Source organism: Halyomorpha halys, unplaced genomic scaffold (genome assembly GCF_000696795.3).
Source record: "Halyomorpha halys isolate HHAL.00 unplaced genomic scaffold, Hhal_1.1 Scaffold157.1, whole genome shotgun sequence".
Taxonomy (NCBI): domain Eukaryota; kingdom Metazoa; phylum Arthropoda; class Insecta; order Hemiptera; family Pentatomidae; genus Halyomorpha; species Halyomorpha halys.
Window position 1 is genome coordinate 777,416 of NW_027114029.1, and position 23,051 is coordinate 800,466.

Genomic DNA, 23,051 nt, shown 5'->3' on the forward strand with positions numbered 1-23,051 from the left:
TATATATATATATTTTCAATTTCAATCCCAAGATTTTGAACTCTTTAATTTTGGGATAATTAATTAATGCGTATTTAAATGTGTTTAGATTTAGGCTTTAAACCTTGCTTAATAGGTCATTTTTTCTTAGAGAAGTTAATACCAATAGTAATGTTTATTCTTTGTCATTCACTGATACACCTAGTCGCTCTCCTAATCTAGTTAAATCCGTAGCATAGAAATGGCATTCCTGAAAGGTGTGGCTGACTGTAACTGTACTAGTACAATATTGACACTTTGGTGGTGACTGCTTGTCGATGAGATATTCCTCCTCCCAATTTTCAGGAGATAAGAGAGAGAAAGAGTCTTCTTCCTAAAAGTCTTCCAGTAATTCCTTGAACTATTCTGCCCATCTCTCATTACTTCAATAATCATATTGAATCACTAAGTGCTCAAACAAAGTTCCACCTAAACCACAAATTTTCTAGACCTAAGGTTTAACCCAATTTTAAAGAAACCTTACCCTTTCTTTTCTCATGCTCTCATGACTTCAAGACATTACTCCTTCAATATTTGAAACTACTGGTAAGCTAGCCAAAGTCAATAAGCATTCAACATAATTTTCACTTAAACATAGTGAAAATATAATTATGTGGTATATTTTGTGGATGGAGAGAGGCGGGATGTATTTGGTATCAGCCCCTGGTGACTAAACCCGACACTATGCTACTGCTTCTGCTACCTATAAATTTTTTAAAAAAATTTTGAAATCATCACTGGAATCTGACTGGATTTTACTGCATCTCTATTAACAAAGACTTTTTTGAACCCTTATATTGAGGTCTTCTAAGGTTGCTCCCTAAACGTTCTACTGACATCTACGAACAAACCTCAGATCATCAGAAATGCAATATTTCCCGGTTTATTTCACACCAGGTTGATCCTTATCGAAGCATTTCTGACATTGTCAAAAAATTCTTTCTCCTTAAATGATTTTTATCATCTATACAAAAAAAATCACCCATAAAAACTTACTGCTTTAGTCATAAAAGTAGCAAATTTTAATGAAATCCAAAAAATACTACAAAATAGAAAGTTTAAATTTATATTTATTTGTATTACTTTGAATTGTCTTTCTTTAATAAAAAAAAAAAATTAATTATGACGATCAAATTATTTTTAGGTGTTGAAATGAGTCAAGGTGTATGAGTGAAGTGTGAAATAATAGAGTCATAAGATTTATTAATTCTTAAAGAAATAAATCAGGTGTAATATTAAACCGATAATAAGACAAGATTAATAAAATTAAAAGTTTCACTATTTTAAAAAAATCTAATTTGTTCTTTTAAATCTAAAAAGATGAAGAAATAATTGAATTAAATAAATAATTAGAATGTAATAATTGAAGTTTTTGGACAGCTAAAAGGAAGTTATTAAGAAGATAATATGCCGTAGACGTACGACTAAATGTTTGAAAGGAGGATATCTTGACGTAAATGGGAGCATTGAAATCTAGTAAGATACCAGCACTAAAGTGTCAATTCTCCTTTCGTTAATTAATATTCGTAATGCTGATCTATACTTACAGGAATGGTCGAAAAGTATTAAATTTGCTAATTCAGTTTTATTTTTAAGACATTACTATTTTATTATACCTCTGTTTACATAAACAACTTAATATTCTGATACTAAAAAGATTAAAAATTAGTTCGATAATTTATATTCCTTTCTGTAGCCTTTCCAAGCTTTTAAGAACGTTTGTTTTGATCCATTTTTTATTCTAATTTATTTAATGAGACCTTCCACTCAGCAATGCACTGTCTCTTACTCTATAATGCTATATGTCTTTGTGGTGTATTTGCGCCTTCAATTGCTACAAACGGCTGCTACGTGAGGACACTTGAGTCGTGCAGGAACAAACCAAACAATTTCCAGTTACTGAATATTCGGTAAATAACGAAAAACTCTTAACAATTTATTTCTCCCAATTGATTTTCTGTTAAGCTAAACAAAATCAAGAAAACTTTATTTTTTCCGGACTAGCCTTGTTTTGTGCATTAAGTGAGAAAAATATTAGATAAAATTAAAAAGTAGAGAAGGCGGTTGGGGGGGAGGGGGTGCTGTCAGAAAAAAAACAAAAAATTATTTATTCGTGCCTACGTTTCGACTTGAGTTTCCCACGAATTTCTCCACTTATTTATTAATCTATGGTCAACTATCTACAAAATTAAAATATTTATCTGTATATTCTGATCCATAAAATAGAATATTGATTTTCATTCTGAAACAAATTGTATGATATAACCATGAAAATCAAAAGGAAAAAGAAAATGAAGGATAATGAAAGAATTATAAGTTGGCCTGTATTAAATGAGGCAATTTAAAAACTATTTAAATATTGATTGAACATTGTGATAAAAGATAAAAAACTAAATACATCATAAAGAATTAATAAATACCTGAAATTATGAACAATATCAAATAGCCCTATCATGTATGATATAATGTATAAACTATACAAACATCTAGACTTCATAAATATTTTTTAACTTTATTTTCAGTTTAAAGCGAATTGTTTCAAGATCTAAGAAAAAAAACTAGCTTAAAAATAAATATGAATCATAAAAATATATTTCACCATTATCTCCAACTATGGTTTGATTATGTTTAGTAAGTAATCTAAAAAGAAATCCGAAAGCAATACAGAAGTCAATAAAAATACAGGGAGAATGTAATTTCTTACATAACTTGATTTTTGTTTCAAAATATTAAATGTTTTATCTTTTTATATATGAAATGTACTCCTAATTAACTATGCATAGATTCGATAAATGCGATAAAATGAAAACGAATGACTATGATCCGTTTTATTTTTTCCTAGTCCTTAATTTTGTCCACTAGTCATGTTAACAGCTAGTTCTTACATAAATTTCTCTGATTTAGTGTGTCTTCACTTCACAATATGTATGTTTTTTTATTTCATTACAAAATTTGTGTATTTAAATAAACCTAAGCCCTTAAAATGTATTACTTTAGTTAAATATAAAATTGAGAGATGAAGAGAATTATAAAAATTACAAGAACAATTTGAATTATTAATTAAAATTATTATTTTAATTAGTCAACGGTAACCACATGGTTGAATATTGTTACTTTTACGGTTCCCGTGAGTTTTTTTAAAGATACTAGCCTACATCTACAAAGAGCCTTAAACTTAAAACAGTACTATTTCGGATGTTTTGTTAAGGTTTGAGTGGTTATAAACTGTTTGTAACGACTCCCCCTTGTTGGGGAAGTGTTGCTTGTGTGCTAGGGAAGGCTTGCTCTTTTCAAGGTATTTATTCCTAGAATGAAGAGAAATTTTTATGTTATATAAAACATAAAATATAAAAGCAAGAGAAAAAGATTTTTTTGATTAATACTATAATTCCAAACAAATTCACAGAAACAACGAGTCACAATTCCTCTCTCACTCGATTATCTGTACAAATTCTAGCCTACTTCTAGTTGAGTTATATAATATAAAATACATATATTTATGACTTTGGGAGGGGGTAACTCATTGGTAATGCAATGGCCAACTAACTCCAAGGACTTGGGTTCGAATCCGGTTTTGGCAGATAATCATTATTTTAACCGTAGGTCATCCTGTACCACTGGACAGAACCCTGTGCGTTCGCGATCCCTTTGGGGGTCTATCTATTGTAACAAGATGGTAATACCTATATAAAAAACAACGGATGGTACCAGTTGCTATCAATTTTCTCACATACTTTGGATAAAGCTCGGTTTTTATTAATAAATTCATACTTCTTTTTCAAATTTTTTTTTTGTAAATTTAGTAGGCTTATCGAATGCGAAAAGATATACAACTTCGGTCCTATAGCGTTTTGTTGTACCTCCCATAGGTTAATTTATAGTTAAGGGGAGATAGATTTTGTGCAAACTTTTGGACATTTTTTAACTTATTTATATAACCTATAAATGATACTCTCCAAGAGTTTAATTTTATTAATTAATTAAGTTTAATTGAATTAATTCCTTTTAAAGGGAGTTAAATTATACTTCGAATGTAGTCTAGTATTATAAATTAGTTGAGAATAAATGGGCGAAAAGCCGCAATGACTCATGACAACGTTTACCGCTTTGGCAAAATGTGTCTTCTAAAAATATATTTATTGCAAACGGGTGCTTTAATTTAAAAAAAAATCTTTTGCGTGCATCATACTACTTTCACTTACTACTCTACTCAAAACAACTATTTCTTATTTATTCAGGATGATAACACCTCCCCATACTTTTCATATGTAGGTAAATAAAAGTAAAATTTGATTATTGTTATAACAACCACGGAAATACTTAAGCATTTTTCACCTCCTTTAGTTTATATTATTATATCATATTGTAAAAAATAAATTTTACCCTATGATTCTAATGTTTTACTTAAATTTTCCAGGAAACGTTTTTTTTTTGTTTGTTTTTTCTTCATATTGTCAATACTAGGATTTTTAACGTGATTATTATTTATTTTTCTTAGCTAGTTATTATATTTAAAAAAATTCTTCATAAGAAGTGCAATGTTTAGAGAGTCATTAATCACACATGGGTAAAAAAAAAGGCGAATAAAAAAGTACTCCCTAATTAAGAAAAATATTTTTTTTAATATGACTTATGTTAGGAATAGACATAGAAATACTTCATAATGGCACAGGCTTGATAATGAGCACAGGGAGCCCGAAACGTAGCTAGAAAAATTTAAACTTTAAATAATATTTAAAATATTTAAAAAATAGCATAGGATTGTTTCCTAGAATATAATATTCATGATAATACCACAATTTTGGTGAAAAAAGAGAAGAAGATTGAACTAATTCCTAAAATTGCCATGGATACGACTCTTATTAATGTATGAACCATTGATAAATAAACATCGTATCTATGACAATTTTAACTATTAGTTTAAACTGTAGCTAATTTTTGCCCAACTCTGGTCTGGCCCCAGTGGCTTAAATTAATATATCAATATTAAAATATAGTATTTCAATAGTACATCTATATTAAAATATAGTATTATTATACTGGAGCATATCAATATTAAAATACAGCATTTTCGTTATAATTTTTAAAACAAAAGTTATGTGACTAGAGACTATATTATTTTATCATTATGTTATTTTATTTATTTATTTTTCATACAGATAGTTTGATTATGTTCATTTTGTTTATTCTTCTGTTTGTATATATTTTAAGAGATTTTTTTTTTTTTATTCATTTATTTATTTTATTTTATTTTAGTGTGTAGGAGATCATTCATCACTATTACCCATTGCCCACAACTTTGTGGCAGATTGCAATATCTATCAATAAATAAAAAAGTATTATAATTAAAAAAAAACATAAGTGCGAACTGAAACAAAATACTTCAATAAATCCATACAGATAATACAATACAATTTTTGATTTAATATCTTATATAGTTAAAATTTATAGTATTGTAATAAATAATTATAAATAAAGGAATATATATGATGAAGGAATTAGTGCGTTTTTAAATGCAATAAACCATACGTAATAGTCCTTGGTATTTAAAAAATATTTTGAGCTAATAATCCGAATAATAGTATTCGAATAATATTATTATTCTATTGATGAAAGGAATATGGTCCGGGTGCGGTCAAAAAAACTCAAATAGTAGAATATACTATTTTAATGAGCCAACGTTTCGCCCCACGTTGCAGGGCTTCGTCAGGGCTAAAAAAGATACAATTGTACAATTTGAGTTTTTTTGACCGCACCCGGACCATATTCCTTTCATCTTTACACACGGTCAATCAATAATCTTCCAGTATTATTCTATTATATTCGAAATTTCAAAACCGATGGTTTTTATTGACATATTTAATATTATGAAGGCTGTTCGCAAATTAAGTCTCTCAAAGCACTAGGGTCAGATTTTTGTTGTTGAAATTTTAGCTAACGCTTCATTAATAATAACACAAACTTCAATGATCCACTTTTACTTTGAACTTTTTATTTTAAAAAACTTCCAACGTTTCGGCCTCATGTCATTTTCAAGGAGACAATCTTAATCATTGATGTCATAATTCATTGAATTGTCTTTTTTGCAGGCTAATTGCCCATGTTTTATATAAACCGCATAATTTCAATACAAAACTATTCTACAAAAATTGCTTTTCCTTTTCTCTTAACTTCATGAACATTATCAATCGATATTTTCAATGTTTTACTGATATTGTTAATGAGGTCAAGAGAAAAGAAAAAGCAATTTTTGTAGAATAGTTTTGTATTGAAATTATGTGGCTTATATAAGGCATGGGCAATTAGCCTGCAAAAAAGACAATTTAATGAATTATGTAGGCCTAAAGGCCGAAACGGACGTTTATTAAAATAAAAAGTTGAGAGTAAAAGTGGATCCTGGAAGTTTGTGTTAATAATAATATAAACCACTTTCTAACAATCAATATATTAAATCAGTAATCTATTTTCATATAGTGTGTGACATTAAAGTAGATGGAATTATGTGAAAAATTATTCAAAACAGAACGATGATCAACTTAATATAAAATATTTATATAAACTTTATTTCATGTAAAATAAGAATGCAAAAGGACAGGAGGGACCTAACTTGCCATTATTGGATCTATCCTATAAATTCCCAACTCGCTACTAGGAAGATAGGACGGGGCGATAGGACACAGCTGAGTGGAAACAGAGCTCCCTTGTGCGGGGCTGACTCAGTTGGAGGAGCTATAATTTTATATCTTGTTCCATTGCCAACAGTCTTCTGGCTAATAACTTTCTTTCCGACGCAGGTAGTGCTGAGAATAGTGGGGCTATTAGTGAGAGTGTGCGATAGAACAATGTATTGTAGTCCCACCTCTCTGCGAGCTTAGAATAGAACCAATACCGAGATTGAAGTAAACAATTCATCAAACTGTGAAGTCTGAAGCGAAAACCTATACGCTTAAAATAAACTTTTGTTTATTACATAATTTATAATACAGTTTATTGTAATATTTATTATATAATTTATGTAGTACCCATAAGTAGTATTTATGTACCCATAAAATTGTGGGATCTACAAAAATTAGGAGTAGCTCCATTTTTGGACACTTTTCAATTCAGGCACCTGGCCAAAGTAAAATTGCTCTATACCATAACGTAAAATATTTTCATAATGAAAAAAAGTTGCTCCAGGCTTTAGTTCTATCATTTTCTGCTAAATTGAAGTATCGCCACTTGACCTAATGGTCCATAAATACGTTAGAACAGCCGAAATGTCCTACAACAATCATAGAGTGCCTTTACACCTTTGCTAAACAATGCCAAAGTTTGAAAGAGGATGGGTTATTTGGATTGGCTGGTACATCATGATAGTTTTCTGTTTGCATTATTTTAGCACTATCAACAAATAAATATTTGTATACTCCGTGTTTTCATTAATTAAAGAATTTCTCCAACCTTTGGATTCAATAAATAATTAACTATGGTTTAAGATTGTATATTTTAAAATTCTATCGATTCGGTGTAAATACATTATTTCTGATCTAATTAATTAACTTTAGCAGTTTATTTTGGATTTAACATAGCACAAATCTATATTTATAATGTCAATGTATGTCTAGGTAAAGTTCCTGATAATAATCCTAGATCGAATATTGAATTAATAGGTTATTTGGTACTATTTATATGATTTTTTTCTCTCACCTACAACCTACAATGCTGATATTTCCTTTCAATTCGCTCCCCTATATTTCGTTCCTTTTTATAATGAAAATAAAGAAAATCGAATGTAATACCCAAGAAAAAATCACAAGAACAAAACAAGCGTATGGATATGGAAGTTTGTTGCTTCCTTTGTTTACCAAGCGTTTGTACAATTCGTGGATTTGCGGCATGTTGTAAACGTGTAGACTCAGCACTAGACTTCATAGCAATACAAACTGTGTATAGCGATATGATGGATACCTGACCGCAACGTGATTAAAGTTTGTTCTTTACAATGTTGTTTTTTAATGTATTTAATATTTTAGAGATTTAGGCATTTAGTTCCATCTATATTTACTTGTAGCAAGCCTATATAATTCAAGTATATGCTCATATATTTTTATTAGAACTATATAAATATTTAACAATATTCTGATACCCTAGATTTTGAATTTTTCAAATTCAACTCAAAGAACTGAAATCGGTTTTAGAAATACCGTCTTATTAAATTGACCCTATTGTTCTGCAGTTCTCATAATGTTTTAACTAGCAAACTTATAATACTAAATCCTCATACAAGATTGAGACAAAAGAAAAACATATAGAATTCAATTAGATCAACATTCACTTGTATATAATTTTATACAAACTTTTAGGGATTTATTGTTTTAAACTAAAAATTAAGGAGTTACTAATTTCTATTTAAATCACATATATTAGTTCTAAAAGTTTTTAAAACGACTTCATTTGCTCGATGCATAGCTTAGTAATAGTAAAGATCTGAGAGCAAAAATTTAAAAAAATTTAAAAAAAAAAAAAAGAAAGAAAGGGGGGTTGGTTGGGTTACGTTAAGTGGGGGTTAAGATACGGGGTTGCGTGTAACGTTAATGGGGAGTATAATGTTGTCATTGTTAACACAAAGAACTTCCGATTTTAATTTCTTATTTGAGGCAGACAGACTTTCTTATGACCAGAATCACGAAAAACTGTATAGAAACAATAATAAAGCAGTTATGATTTTATGTATATAGTAAATGCTACAGAGAGCTGTTGATTAAATCTTAAATTATCGTCATTCCAATAAATCCCACCAAATCACATATACCCTTCGACGTAAACCCATGACCACTTGCCCTACAGTATCCTTTAATAATACCCCACTTATTCCTGTCGAACAGATCCGTTACTTAGGACTACATCTCGACAAACGACTGACATGGAATACAAGACTAAAAAGACAAGAAACTGCTCGTAGATTCCGACTATTGCAACATTTACTAAACAAACGGTCTAAATTGCCAATCCATTACAAAAGACTGATCTACATGACTATTATAAGGGCTACCTGGACATACGGAGTTGATCTTTAGGGCTCCACTAAACCATCAAATTCCTCCAGAATGAAACTGAAACAGTCCAAAATCCTTAATGCTCCTTACTTTGTCACAAATCAAGTCATCCATCAGGACCTCCAGGATGTTCCATATGTTGCCGATTTTGCCAGAACCAGATACCATTCCTTCCATAACAAACTTCTCAACCACCCAAATCCACTTATTTCTAACCTGGTTTCTCCTTCATTACCTAATAATCCTCCTAGGCGACTGAAAAGAAGATGGCCTCGAGATCTTCTCCTCTAGAAATGTAATTGGAGTTCTATCAGTAGGTAGATTCTCCACATGTTTGTATCATGTCACTATGTCACCTACAGAAAATTTACTTGCTTTATATATGTGTATACAGTTGTAAATAACAATAAATAAATTATTAAAAAAAAAATTAACGTCATAGCTCCACCTAGTCAAAAGTAAATTTGGCGAATTGAACTCCTATTGCGGGGTGTCTCCTTCCGCTGAGCGTGCATTAAAATAACAGATTTTATGATTCTTCTTTTGTCGAGTGGTGTAATTGAATTTTGGTCGAAGACGATACATTTTGAACTGCAGTGTTAACCATTTTCTTATTATTGGGTTCTTGGATTACCTTATGCCACTGAATTCATAGTCGTATTCGCGTAGAGTTAATGAAATCCATAAAACAATCTTTTTCAAACCATCTGGCATCAAATCGGTTGAAAATTTAAATTATCTTTATTTTTGAAAAAAAAATCTGGTTCAAAAATCTACTTACTTATCCGGATCTCAAATCATCCTGAGAACCAATTTTTAGCCAATGTTTTAAATGTTCATTCTTAACATAGTAATATTTGTAGTATGCTATTCTTTTACTGACGTTTTATTTTAGCAGCTGTGGTTTGGTATTTATGTTAAAAAATAACAGCTTTAAAAATAGTCTCAGCTAAATATCTAGCAGTTGAAGCCGGGGTATACGATAGCTGCTATGCTCATCAACAGGGATTCTGTTATTTGAAATATTTATAAAATTGTTATTTAATTAAAAATTTTTTTATTGTCTTCTATTGATAAATTAAAATAGTAAAATATGTTTAATGAGTGCTCCTACAATTTGTCTAGTAGGATTGCACTCTATCTCTCTCTAGTAGTTAAACCAGACTAAATTAACAGAATAGATTGACTTATCAGATCATAGCTGTCATATAATTTTCATCTGCTATTTAAAATTATTTATTTATGCCCTTTTTTTAGCGAACTCTATTTTTCAGTTCATATTTCTTTTCTGTAGTTTCCTCGAACGTAATGCTCTAAACAAATAACATAAATAGGTACGAGTAGTAACTTATATTACTTACAGATTCATTTGGTAAATTAAGTAATACTAAAATCGTTCATTTTTAAGTAAATAGCCTTAAAATAAGAAGAAAGTAATGACAAAAAAAACGTAAAATCATTAATAAAAATAAATAAATCATAATATCATAATATAAATGCAATGAACTAAGCTTAGACCCTTATAGTAATAGAAATGCATTTATAAATATAAAATAAGCATTATAAATTTAATCAAATCTATTGTGGTTGATGTTCATGTGTATGTCCCTTGCTAGTAATATTTCTTTATGTGCAATTATTATAATTAAAAATGTATTGTTTTATTCTCGGAAAAAAACTTTCGCTATTAAATCTTATATCCAAATCTTTATCTCTAAAACCCAGTAGGGTCGTGGATTCGGAACTTTATAAAGAAGTTCTGTTTTTTGAACAACGGTTCAACTGGCTGGACCCAGGAGGGCTTCCGAACCCACAAGTAAACCACAAAATAAATAATTATTTTCCACAGCTGGATTCGAATCCAGATGCTTGGAGTTAGTAGCATAGTGTCTTACTCACTGAGCCACCCCAATCTCCTATTGAAGGTTATCTGATTTTAAATATTGACTTTCAAATACTTTGGAAGTCAATTATAATTATAAAACTATTTATCTTTAATATTTATTACATAGATGTATTATAAAATACACACGCAAGAAGATATTCCTAATAAATAAATTCGACTATGATAAGGATACTACAAATAAAGAAAAATACATTATAACTGTAATTTTTAGTTATTTAAATACTTATACGAATAAATTAAAAAGTATATTAGGTTATTTGAAGAAAATAATATATATTCCCCTAGTAAAACGTCGCAGTAAGCAAGAATCGATTACATAAAACACTTGTTCTCAACATTTCATGTTCTGGCTCAGAAGAGAGACCAGGCTGTGTCACAGGCCAAATTCCAATTCATCACTACTTCCGGGTACCGCTTTCCAAAACAGACCGTGTTCAAGTTTTGTATAAATATTTATTCATCCAACATTATTTAATTCGATATCGGCTTACTATATAAAATAAATTCAACGTAAACCTAAAACATTCTAAATCTTATGGAATAATACTGTATATCGTGGATGCAATTCCAATGTGATGTATTTGAAATTTTTAAAGATAATTGAGTTTGAATATGGTCGCAGAATTAAGCAGCTGGTTTCCAATAGTGATATATGTCAATTGATAAATAATTAAAAATAAATACATACATTAAATTAAAAAAAAATCATATAAATAAGGTACAGGAAATATCTTTAGTAAAAAAGTAATTAAATAAAAGGAAGATAACATTTATAATATTTTTTTCTTAATTTATTAGATTTATATTATGAATAATAAATTAATTCTAATAAACTATAACCATTAATCTCAACTTCCTTACTAATCCACTTCAAACATCCAACGCTTTAGAGAAACCAGACTGCTATGAAGAACAATCCCCAATACCCGTCAGCCACCCCATTCAATACTGATCCCTTTACCTGCATTTCCTGCAGTTAGTTGAAAGTATCCTAAGAAAAACCTCAAACAAAAGAACCAATAAAAAATGAAACAGAATAGAACACAATCTTCTCCTTCCCTCCCCTCCCCAGAGTGAGGCTACGAAACCTAAACTCAAGACTGTCCGAGTTTTGGACACACCTAGGTTGACCAAAACGTAGAACATCCAAAATTCATTAGCAAAAAAGCTGATAATATATAATATTATTATATATTTATCTGTTAATGAGGCAACTAAAGGACAGAGTTAACCAGTATATAAAACAGTTACACATATCAATGATGTTATTATACAAGAATAATAAATTGTAACATTCTGAATATTACAATTTATTATTCTTGTGTCTTTTAAGACAAGAATAATAAATTGTAAATCATTTATATAAATTAATAACAAACAATACATACAAGATGGGCTATCTACAATTCTCACAGTACAAAAACGTCCTTACATATTTAACAATATAAGAAAAATAAAATAAAAGTATCCAGAACTAAGTATAAGATTTTGTTTGTGTTACATAGATAAAAATTGAACAATAGTTTAAGATCCACTTGTGAGGGTATTGAAATAAATTCATACAAATAATTTGGGCTAGTATTGTTTAATACTGAGATGTGTTCTCTTGATGCGCAGTTTGATAAAAAATGGAAACAATCCTCCAATGCCATTCTATCACAAGCTGGACAAAGCTTTTGTGGGTCTAAAGTACATTTGTGTAGATTTGAGGAGCATCCACTAACGAAAACCCTAGCGTACAACGGATTATAGGTTGTTTCTCTTAACATCGAGAGGTCTTTACCCTTAACAAATTGCCTATAGCTTTCCTTGAGATCCCCCTCATTCTGATTTTGATACTTACCGGATTATTGAATAATATCGGGTCAAACATTCTGAACCTCTCCAGACGTTTTCTAAACTGTATTACCCAATCACAAAGTCAACAACTTGTTACTATTCCACGCAGTAGCTATAAAAAAATATATATATATTGTTTATTAAAGCGAATACAACTCATACTAAGTATTTTTATTAATCAGGACAAAGTTTTCTTTAAAACGTGATATTCCTGAGGAATGGGAGCGACTTCTAGTCTCACCATAAAATATTTCGTTGCAAAAACAATAATCAGGTGTAATACCTCGCTTGCATGTTTTCCAATTCCTCAATGTGTTTCTAGGCCAAAACAGGCGTTTGAGGACACAACTTTACGTTATTAACTTGTAAAGCATTTGCCTGGCATTCCAAGATTTTAGCTTTCGTGCAGATACTTCGTACCGCCTTGAAGCATGAGTTACTTTTAGATAATAGAAGCCCCATACAGAATTTCTTTATTAAAAGGTAAAACTAAAAGTTATAAGAAGGTAATTACATTTGGGTATTTCCTCGATAATACTCCAATTAAAATATACACATTTGTCTCTTTTGGACCTACCCCTGTAGGTTTTAACCAATGTTGTTTGGTTAAAGAGTTAACCACTCAAACCCACTAGTATCTAACCTTGCTTTCTCTTCTATTCCTGACAACCCTCCGAGGCCACGAGACCTGCTGATGTAAAACGTCATTAGAGTGCTACCAATGGGTAGTTTCTCTACACACCTGTAAGACTCCATATTAACTGAGATCAAATTTACTAAATGTATTATAATGTACAATTGTAAATAGCAATAAATAAATGAAAAAAAATAATAAAGAATTTAATATGCAGTATCTATTTAAAACAATCAGCTTCGATTGGACAACAATCATAGAGTCCACAATCAAGATGAAATCATTCACGTAAATAAGGGTCATAATTTCATCGTATGGAGAAATCCTCATTCCATGCGCCCTTTTCCCTAAAAAAATAAAAAACCTTGCCTAAATCGGCAATAAATAAAAAGAATAATAGGGACTTAATACATATCCCTGGACAAAACCCTCAGTAATTTCTATTGAATTACTCAAAATGATTTTACCTGCTTCATTGTATAAATCTTCACATAGTCTAAAGGAATTTGTCACTCATTCTTTATTAAAAAGCTTGTATTAAAGTGTAGAATGCGAGGCAGAATTGAAATATCCCCTAAAAGCTACAAATACATAGTAGGCGGTAAGAGCACTTTTTAACAATTTAATTTGTAAAAGGGCGCTTAAAACAAAAATATTGTCCAAGCAGCCTCTGTCCTGCCGAAATATTTTATAAAAGCACCAGTTTCTCTGTTCCAAATAGATAAACTCTTGTATAATATAGCGGTAAAGATTTTAAGTAGGATATTAATCAGAGCAATACACCTATAATTTTCTGTATTATTCAAATCGCCTTGTTTATGTAACATTACAGTTATAACATTGATCCATGATTTAGATTTAGTTTTGTAGTCTGTAATATTTCATTAATCACCATTTCTATATACAGTATCAGTACACAGTTGTCGGAAAATTCTTTTATGAATTGCCCACATCGGTTTACCAGATTAAATAATGTTTAACTTCAGCATGTGTTATTGATATATTAAATATAGAATTGGTTAAATAAAAAAATTCCTATTAATTTTTATTCTATCGTGGTAAATCTAATTATATTAACATATTGTTGTTTGATATACATATTACGTTTATTTGGGTAATTTCTTTTGCCTGTTGAGCATTACCTTTTAATTTTTTAACATTTTTCATGTCAGATCACGGACTATTAGTGGAAGCGTAGACAAATACAGAACACAAATAACATTAAACACTTATGATTAATATCTATTGCGTACTTGGCTAAACGTAAGAATTTTGCAATATTATTTTAGAGAAAATCGAAAGTGGTCTCCACAGACTCGGTGGTTATTACTTCTTTGGCAACCGTTGAGGAACGTGCCAAGTGTTTTTTTCTGGCAACGGATATGGGTCATTGGAAGCCTTGTTGGAGCACTATTAGAATCGAACGCATTCAAAATAAAGAAATAGTTTAAAATTAATCATTATAATTTTAAAAAATAGTTTATACAAAGATATAAAGAACAGGAGACAAATGTTTTGCGTGAATTTTCGGACATCAACAAACACGTGGATTGTCAAAAGACCGTATTTCGGGGGGAAAATAAATAAAAAATAAAAATCTGTAGGACTAGATTTGAGACTGAAGAGGCTCATAAATTGCTTCTTAAGATTTATCTTTGGGTTCCCAAGGCGCTCTCAAGTCTCCCGCTGGTATACCGAGTTGAAGTGGCTCTATCCAACCTCCCGAAGGCAATACCTCCTTGGTGTTTTCCAATTCCAAGTTCTTAAAATCAAAAAACCTATCTACTTTCTTCATCTTCTCACTGTTCGTTCATCCATCCACTCATTAAACACTAGATCCCAACCGATTGATCTATATATGCCGTCCTATAGAACCGCCATCTTCAGCAAATCCTTCGTCATACGTGAAACTTCCTTCTGGAGTTCTCTTCCCATCTCTATTCGCCAATCCTCATCCATTCTTTCTTTTAAACAACACCTATTCCTTCACTTATTGTATAACCAAACCTCCATATCATTGTAATAAAATAAATAGGCATATATTGATAAACATTATAAACAGTAGTTCAGCCAAGATCTCAATGTAATTTCATTTTACTTACTGGAAACTTGTAAATGGTTGCCAGACAAAAATCATAATGTATAAACAATTTTTTTATTCTTAGGGAATAAAATAATTTTTTCATTTCATTTACTAAAATCCTAATTTTTTTATTTTTTATATTTAGTTAATATAAAAAAATTTAATAGAATCAGTAATAATTTTTCTTATTCATCAAAAAGAGACAAATCGATTGACACACAATAACCATGTTAAAAAAATGCTTTATTTTGTTCATAACATTTTTTTCTAAAGAAATCCGAATAGCCTATAACCTTCTGGGGAAAATCCTGAACATTTAGGAAAAGCCCCATGACAGTGGAATGAACGCTATGGCAGAATATAAAGTACCGACAAATAAATATTGATTTATTGATTTTATATATTAGATTGATAATATTGTAAAGAAGGTTTATTTTTCATCTCAACATCCTAATATAAAAAGATCAAACAACTTCCTAGGAAATAAAGTCTAAAACAAAAATTATTTCCTTGCTTTTATGTTGATCCATGATTTATTTTCAACATCTTTTATAAATCAGAACAGTCAAATATATTTAAACCTTGGAAGATAATTAAAGAAGTTCCACGCTCTCAAATTAAGAATACTAAAGCTATAACTAAGAATACTAAAGCTATAATTGAGGACTGACAAGTTGCAAATATACACTTAGCGAACTAAACAAGCTCCTGACCCTCAGCGGTTGATTTATGGCAGCTCCTCATTTTGCGGGCGGTCCGTGCGCCCGTGGCTCAAAGTAGAAGAGCCCAAGAGGTGAAAAACTCAGTTATTTCACCCCATTTTTTAATGAATTTAATGATATAATTACTAGTCTAAATTGATAAGTCAGCCAAGTATAGTTAACGGAAATACAAAATAGCTGCTATTTCAAAACCTTAAAAAAGAAAATATTTTGTCATTCGGTGTTCCTTATCGTTAAAACTACCTACAATGCTAGAAAAACCTGTTATAACATCATTTAAAGTATAGTAAATTTGCTATAATATGAGCCTTAGTGGAGCTATTTATGTTCTGTAGTTTCTGAGATACAATTTAAAAAAAATAAAATTCATGAAATATTAACTGAAAAATCAGTAGTTGGTGAATTTATAGGGGGAAATCTTTATCTCAGGAACCATGAGGCGTACAGATTTCTATTAGCACTCAAATTAAAGCTAGTCAATGCGCCACAAAGTAGTTTATGACGTTTATGTCTAAAATAAAACTTATTTAAAAACTATTACCTTTACGAAAACTATTAACTTCTATTACATTAAACTATCTTTAATTTAAAATAATGAAGAAGGTGTTCCTGTGATAGTTCCTACGTTAAAACATATTCCGACTTTTCGGTAAAATGTAAACAAAGTTAAATTACACGTGAACGTCGGAAGGTATAAGTCGAAAAGTAGGTTGGTTTGGTCTCAGCTTGTGTATCTGTGTTTTTTACTTGAAGTAGAAAAAGATCCACCAGTTCTCCTCTGAAATTACCTAATTTCAAAATATTCAGTTATAGTGAATAGTATTTATCCGGCGTTATAAGGAAGGCCGCGGCCAGGATCATGTTTAGTCTCAAAATATATGATAGGAGTCCGATTTGAAAAGCGTTCAAAATCCATTTGGAACAGACTAGTAATAATATCCGCTATGGAGAGGTGGGATTAGTAATGAGGCTATTAATTATAGAAGACAAAGACGTACGAGAGGACATATAATAAACTAAGCGGGGTAACTACTGCAGTGAGGGCGGGGGGCCATCAGCGGAGGAGAGCTCTGTTTGGGAGGTGGCCAGCCATCCCGGCTATTTCGGTCCTCCGCTGACCCGTGCTCTGGTACGTGATGTCTGGTCTTCGGGCTACCGGGCCTTAACATGAGAGGTCACAGCATTCAAGAGGAAGGTCAATGTGCTAAGTCCCATGAAGTTACATTTGTACTTAGATTGAACTGACAACAGAAGCCTACCGTTAAGGCCTCGTTAAAGTGTCAAACGATATCCGAAGATTATTGCCACTTCCGATTCATAATATCGCAACTAAAAGAAATTTGGAGTTCTATCGATGGGTAGATTATTCGCATGTCTGTATCATTATGGTATAACTATCATCAAATTTACTTGTTGTATATACTCTTAATACAATTGTAAATATCCATAAAAAAATATATATACTTCCAAAATATATCAAACTTTTTCTATATTCAGCAACATTTAATAGTTTTATTGCATAAATGGGTCTTAAAAAAAAACTAGAGGTAATCGACATATTCTAACCATGCTGGGGAAGGGGTTCAAGTTTTAATTTCGTGGGACCGCCACAGAAATAAAAGTAGATCTCCACCGGATTTGAACCAGAACCGTTGCAATCAGGAGGCAGTCGTTTATCTCCCTCAGCTACAAAAGGCCCTACCTTGTCCAGACACAACCTTTCCGACTTTGCAGACCTTAGAAGTAAATTAGAAATTTGAGATAGTACCATTTAATTAAGTGCTCAAAATCGAGAAAATAATCTTCTATTTAACATTTGGAGCTGAAGAAACGTGTATCCATTTATCATAACAGACCGAGAGGAAGCTTCTTTCTATTTGGTGAACATATTACTAAAGATGTAATAAAAATTACAGAAATGTAAATAGTTATACATGGTTGTTACAGACACGCAGATTTCAAGAATACGAAAAAAAAGTTATTGCAAAAATATTGTATATATGACCGTCGTTTTCTCGCTATAATCTTCTTTATAAATAGGTAAAAGTTGTGAAAGAATGAAGGAATACGAACAAATAATAAATGCATGAAAATACATCAGCCCATCCTTTCACTGTCACCTTTCCAAGATTATGTTTTATTTCACTTATTAAATACATTGATGTATGTCTGAGATTAAAAATTCTGTAGAAACGGTAAAAAATAATTCCTGATTTTTTGAGTATCATATTACGACATGTAGATTTTTTAACTGGCCAGTTTGACCTTGTCTGTAAAATAAATGTATTAATAATGAAACAGAGTAGAAAACAACAAATATATAAAACGAAAATATTCAATAATAATAATAGGGAATTCTTACACCTCTTGTATTTTTATCTTAGACGGAAAAAAAATGTTTTTAAAACCTAAAGATCCCCAGTTTAAAATGTATGTACATTTTATTGATGTCTCGACCAAAACCAATCATTTTAAATGATATTTTAAGATGTCTGAACAATCCTGACAAATACCATCAGATCACCTTTACTCTCCGTCGTAAACCTCTACCCTCCTGTCCTACAGTATCTTTTCTAAACACTCCACTAACGTCTGTTGAACAGATTCGATACTTAGGACTCCATCTTGACAAGAGACTTATTTGGAATCCACACACAAGCCTGAAACGACAAGAAATTCCTCGTAGATTCCGATTGCTACAACACTTACTTTACAAACGCTCTAAACCTCCCATTCACTACAAAAAAGTAGTATATACTACGGTAATCAGACCAATTTGGACATATGGAATTGAGCTCTGGGGCTCCACCAAACCATCAAATTCTTCCCGCATCCAATCCTTACAATCCAAACTCCAACGTAAAATCCTTGATTATCCTTATTACGTTACAAATAAACTCATTCACAAAGACCTTAACATCCCATTCGTTGCAGATTTGGCCCAAAACAGATATGCGTCTTTTCATTCCAAACTCCTTAACCATCCTAACTCATTAATTCTTAATCTTTCATCCTTAACAATCCTTGATAATCCTCCGAGGCGACTGAAAAGAAGTTGGCCACGGGACCTTCTAATTTAAATTAATGTTTGAAGTACCACCAATGGGTGGTTCCTTCTCAAGATTTTCAAGTGTATATGAAACATACAGTATATTTACTAATTGTATTTATTATTTTGTACAGTTGTAAATTACATTAAGTAAATAAAAAAAAAAAGATGTCTGAATATCAAAAACCATGTGAAAGTAAGTCATTAGTCAATTTGTTTTCTTTTTTTTCCATAATGAATATTTTTTTTATCCCAGAAACAAAAATTTAATAGGTTAAAAAAAAAACACATATCTGCCATCTAACGTAATAATTTTCAAAATAGTTGTTAAAGTAGTAAGACAACGAACAACAAATTTCAAATGGCATATTATTGGCAAATTTTCAACTAGCTGACAGATCAGTTTAATTCTAACCGAAATATATCGAACATTTTTCTAAAGTTGAATTGTGTTCCAAAACACAGGACAATACTTCCGCCACTACAATCATCGCTTCGTCGAGTTCCTACAGTAGTCCTCATAATTATATGCTCTGTAACATCCAAGTCATTTTGTACTTACCTCTTAGTTCCCTGATGTAAAAAAATCGACTTTTGAAAAACCAATTATTTCAGGACATAGTAATCAGATTTAATTAACCTTGTATTTTTATAATTTATTAAAATTTAATAGCTAAACATCAAATCCAACATGAAAGCTTTTTTTACTTTCAACGATTACATCACAACGTACATTTTTTAATTTCAAATCTCTCGATTGAACCAAATTGGTTATAGGTTAACCAACGGGAATGAAAGAATAGTTGGATAAAAACGACTGTCAAACCGTCTGTTACGTATTTGATATTACAGCACATATAAATAAATTATTTATTACATAAGTTACACACACTTTACTAAGCGAAAATATGATCTAAAAATCTACAACATATTGGTAATGTATATGATTCGCATTTGATACAGAATTTTCTATATACTTTAATTTATAAGTAGCTAATATTTTCCTAGAAACGTATCGATATTAGCGAATGACTAAAGAAAGTCCAAAACTTTCCAAGTTTCAAACGTTCAATTAGCCTACAAATCTTAGTTAACTAGTCTATATGTGATAATAACACTAATTAGGGTTGATTCGTTTTGGACTTAACGAACTAAATCAATTGATTTTAAAGTAGTTTTGTAAACCAAAGAAAATTTTTAGAAAAATAATATCTAACAAAGAAATATTTGCTTCTTGAATTTTTTTTTCAATGAAAAAGTACAGAATGAATAATACTTTTCGAAATAAGATAATTTTATTTAATAAACTACTAATACTTGTATTAACTCGTTTCCACATTATATTAGGCTTCTGTGACTGAAAAATATATCATGTGAATTATTTGGAATATACTAGTAATTTTAAAGTAGTTTTAATTATTTAAAATTATACTAATGTCAAGCAATAAGATTGTTCCTTAAGGATTAATCACAACTTCTTAAAAATTATTTTTATATTTTGCAGGGTAAAGTGGTACCGGGCTGGGGTAGTTACAATGGCGCAAATCATCCATACACTAAGTACATCACCAACATCCCGCCCATCGCCCCTGACAACATAGGTAAACAGTTAAGTTCCACCGCCATCCTTCATATCTTGATTAGAATACAATTTTATATATAAGTATATCTTAATAGTGTATTACTTATAATATACATTTATATTATTTATTTATCCTGGTTTTAGGGGACCTTACGGAAGCTTTAAATGACCTGTGCCTCAACGAAAAATGTTACAAACAACCGCCGGCGTCCTACCTGTGCCACCTTTGCTTCAGCAAAGGGCACTACATCAAGGACTGCCCTATGGTAAGCTCTTTTCCTTTATTTTATAACACATTTTATTTTACCATTTATTAAAAATATACTAAAGTTAATTGCATTGGTGCTTATTTAAATATCTTATCTTCAATATAACATCACAATATCACCATTATATATATAATATCATATTTCCCATATAACACCATTATATATTCATGACATACATATCATATTATATTTTCAATACAACGCATCCATATCCCCACGACATACGATCTGGGGCCAAAACTAACGCATGGAAGAGAAGAACCAACAGTGACTGCTTGCAGAGAGTCAGTCAATATCTCATGATATGACGGCAAGGAGGTTAAGATGAGCGGGACATGTGACTCGAAGCAATTCATCAGAACGCCTCTAAACAACAATGAATGGCAGTATAGTGGGCAAAAGACCACGTGGGAGGCCAAAAATTGGATAGATAGACAGAATCAACAAAGATGCGAAAGAGCTGCATGCAGCAAACTGGAAAACAGTAGCCATAGTTCTTCATAATGTCATAACATCTATAAAGTCTGTAGAGCCAATCGAAAAATAATAAATCGACGTTCTACTTTATAAATGGTCCCAATTTTTGGTGAAAAAAAAAATACTTTGGCCTTAAATTATCCACATCCGTAAGAAATTAATTATAACAAATTAGTTGAGAAAATTCTTTAAAAAAATATATAATATCAACAGAATATATATAATATCAGAATCAACAGAGAGCGACAGAATACGAAAAACCTGCATGCAGCAAACTGGAAAGGAGTAGTCCAAGACAGGCAGGCTTGTTCGGACGGCCAAAGGTCTGTAGAACAAATCGGAAAAAAAAGGCATACAATATAACAGCTCCATATCTCCATCACATACATATCGTATCATATTTTCAGCATAACACCACTATACTCCCCATCACATACATATATCATATTTTCAATAAATACCATTATATCCCCATGATATACAATATAATACTACTATATCCCATGACATACAACATAACACCACTATATCCCCATGAAATACAATATAACATCACTATATCACCATGACGTACAATATAACACCACTATATCTCCTAGACAGGCATACTATACTTCCTAAATAACACTGCTATACACTCCTATGACATACAATATTACGAATACTATTAATAATTTTAATAATAATACTACATTATAAATAATACTTCTAAATTCATTTAAAGCTTAGAAAAATCGATAATTTGATTTTTATGTAGCTGAAAATAAAAGCTAACACTTAGCCCTCTGGAAAAAGATCTACTGACACAGCTATGAAGCAGTTATTTTTACACCCTCTTGCATCTGGTATCCTCTTCCATTGCTCAGATTCCCACCTCCAGGTCGAGGAAGGAGCCCGTGTCAAAAGGTGGCCATCTGCTTAACGTTGTTCCCGGTTGGCTGGCAACTGGCCAGGAGCCCTCGTGGGTTCCATAATTTTTAAACAGGTGTACTCAGACTGTACCTTTGATGGCTCCTTCATTCACACCACTGTTCGATCATTCTTTAAGACGACAAATTGTAAAGTGTGTTTTTATATTATAATCTAGCAAAGCCGTAAATTGTTGCAGTACGCTACAGTACTATTATAGACTATTAGGAATATTGGGAATTATTTTTTTTTTTTTTTTTTTTATAACAATAAGCAAATAAAAACATTTATGTTCCTACAAAGTATGGAATGATCTGTTTTTCGAGATGGTACTTGTTCCAATGATTCAAATCAGCGAGTTATCAAAGAGCCATATTCTCCACAACGGATCATCAACTTTTCCTATCCCAAGAAATTGATAGTGTTCATTTTATTAGTTGGAGGCCATTCATGTCCTGATTCTCAAATGAACCATTGTTAAAATATGTATAGTAAAAGATGTGGGTTTTTTATTTTTTTATTATT

General features: G+C 30.9%; 1 protein-coding gene across 1 annotated transcript in view; it reads left to right on the forward strand.

The window, feature by feature from the left end:
• Nucleotides 1–23,051, forward strand: part of LOC106678722 (zinc finger CCHC domain-containing protein 24) — a 53,765-nt gene that overhangs the window by 5,744 nt on the left and 24,970 nt on the right. Inside the window, exons 2-3 of the mRNA XM_014417424.2 lie at nucleotides 20,794–20,890; nucleotides 21,016–21,137. Of these exons, the coding sequence (XP_014272910.2) occupies nucleotides 20,794–20,890; nucleotides 21,016–21,137 (219 nt within the window). The remainder of the gene's footprint in view (nucleotides 1–20,793; nucleotides 20,891–21,015; nucleotides 21,138–23,051) is intronic.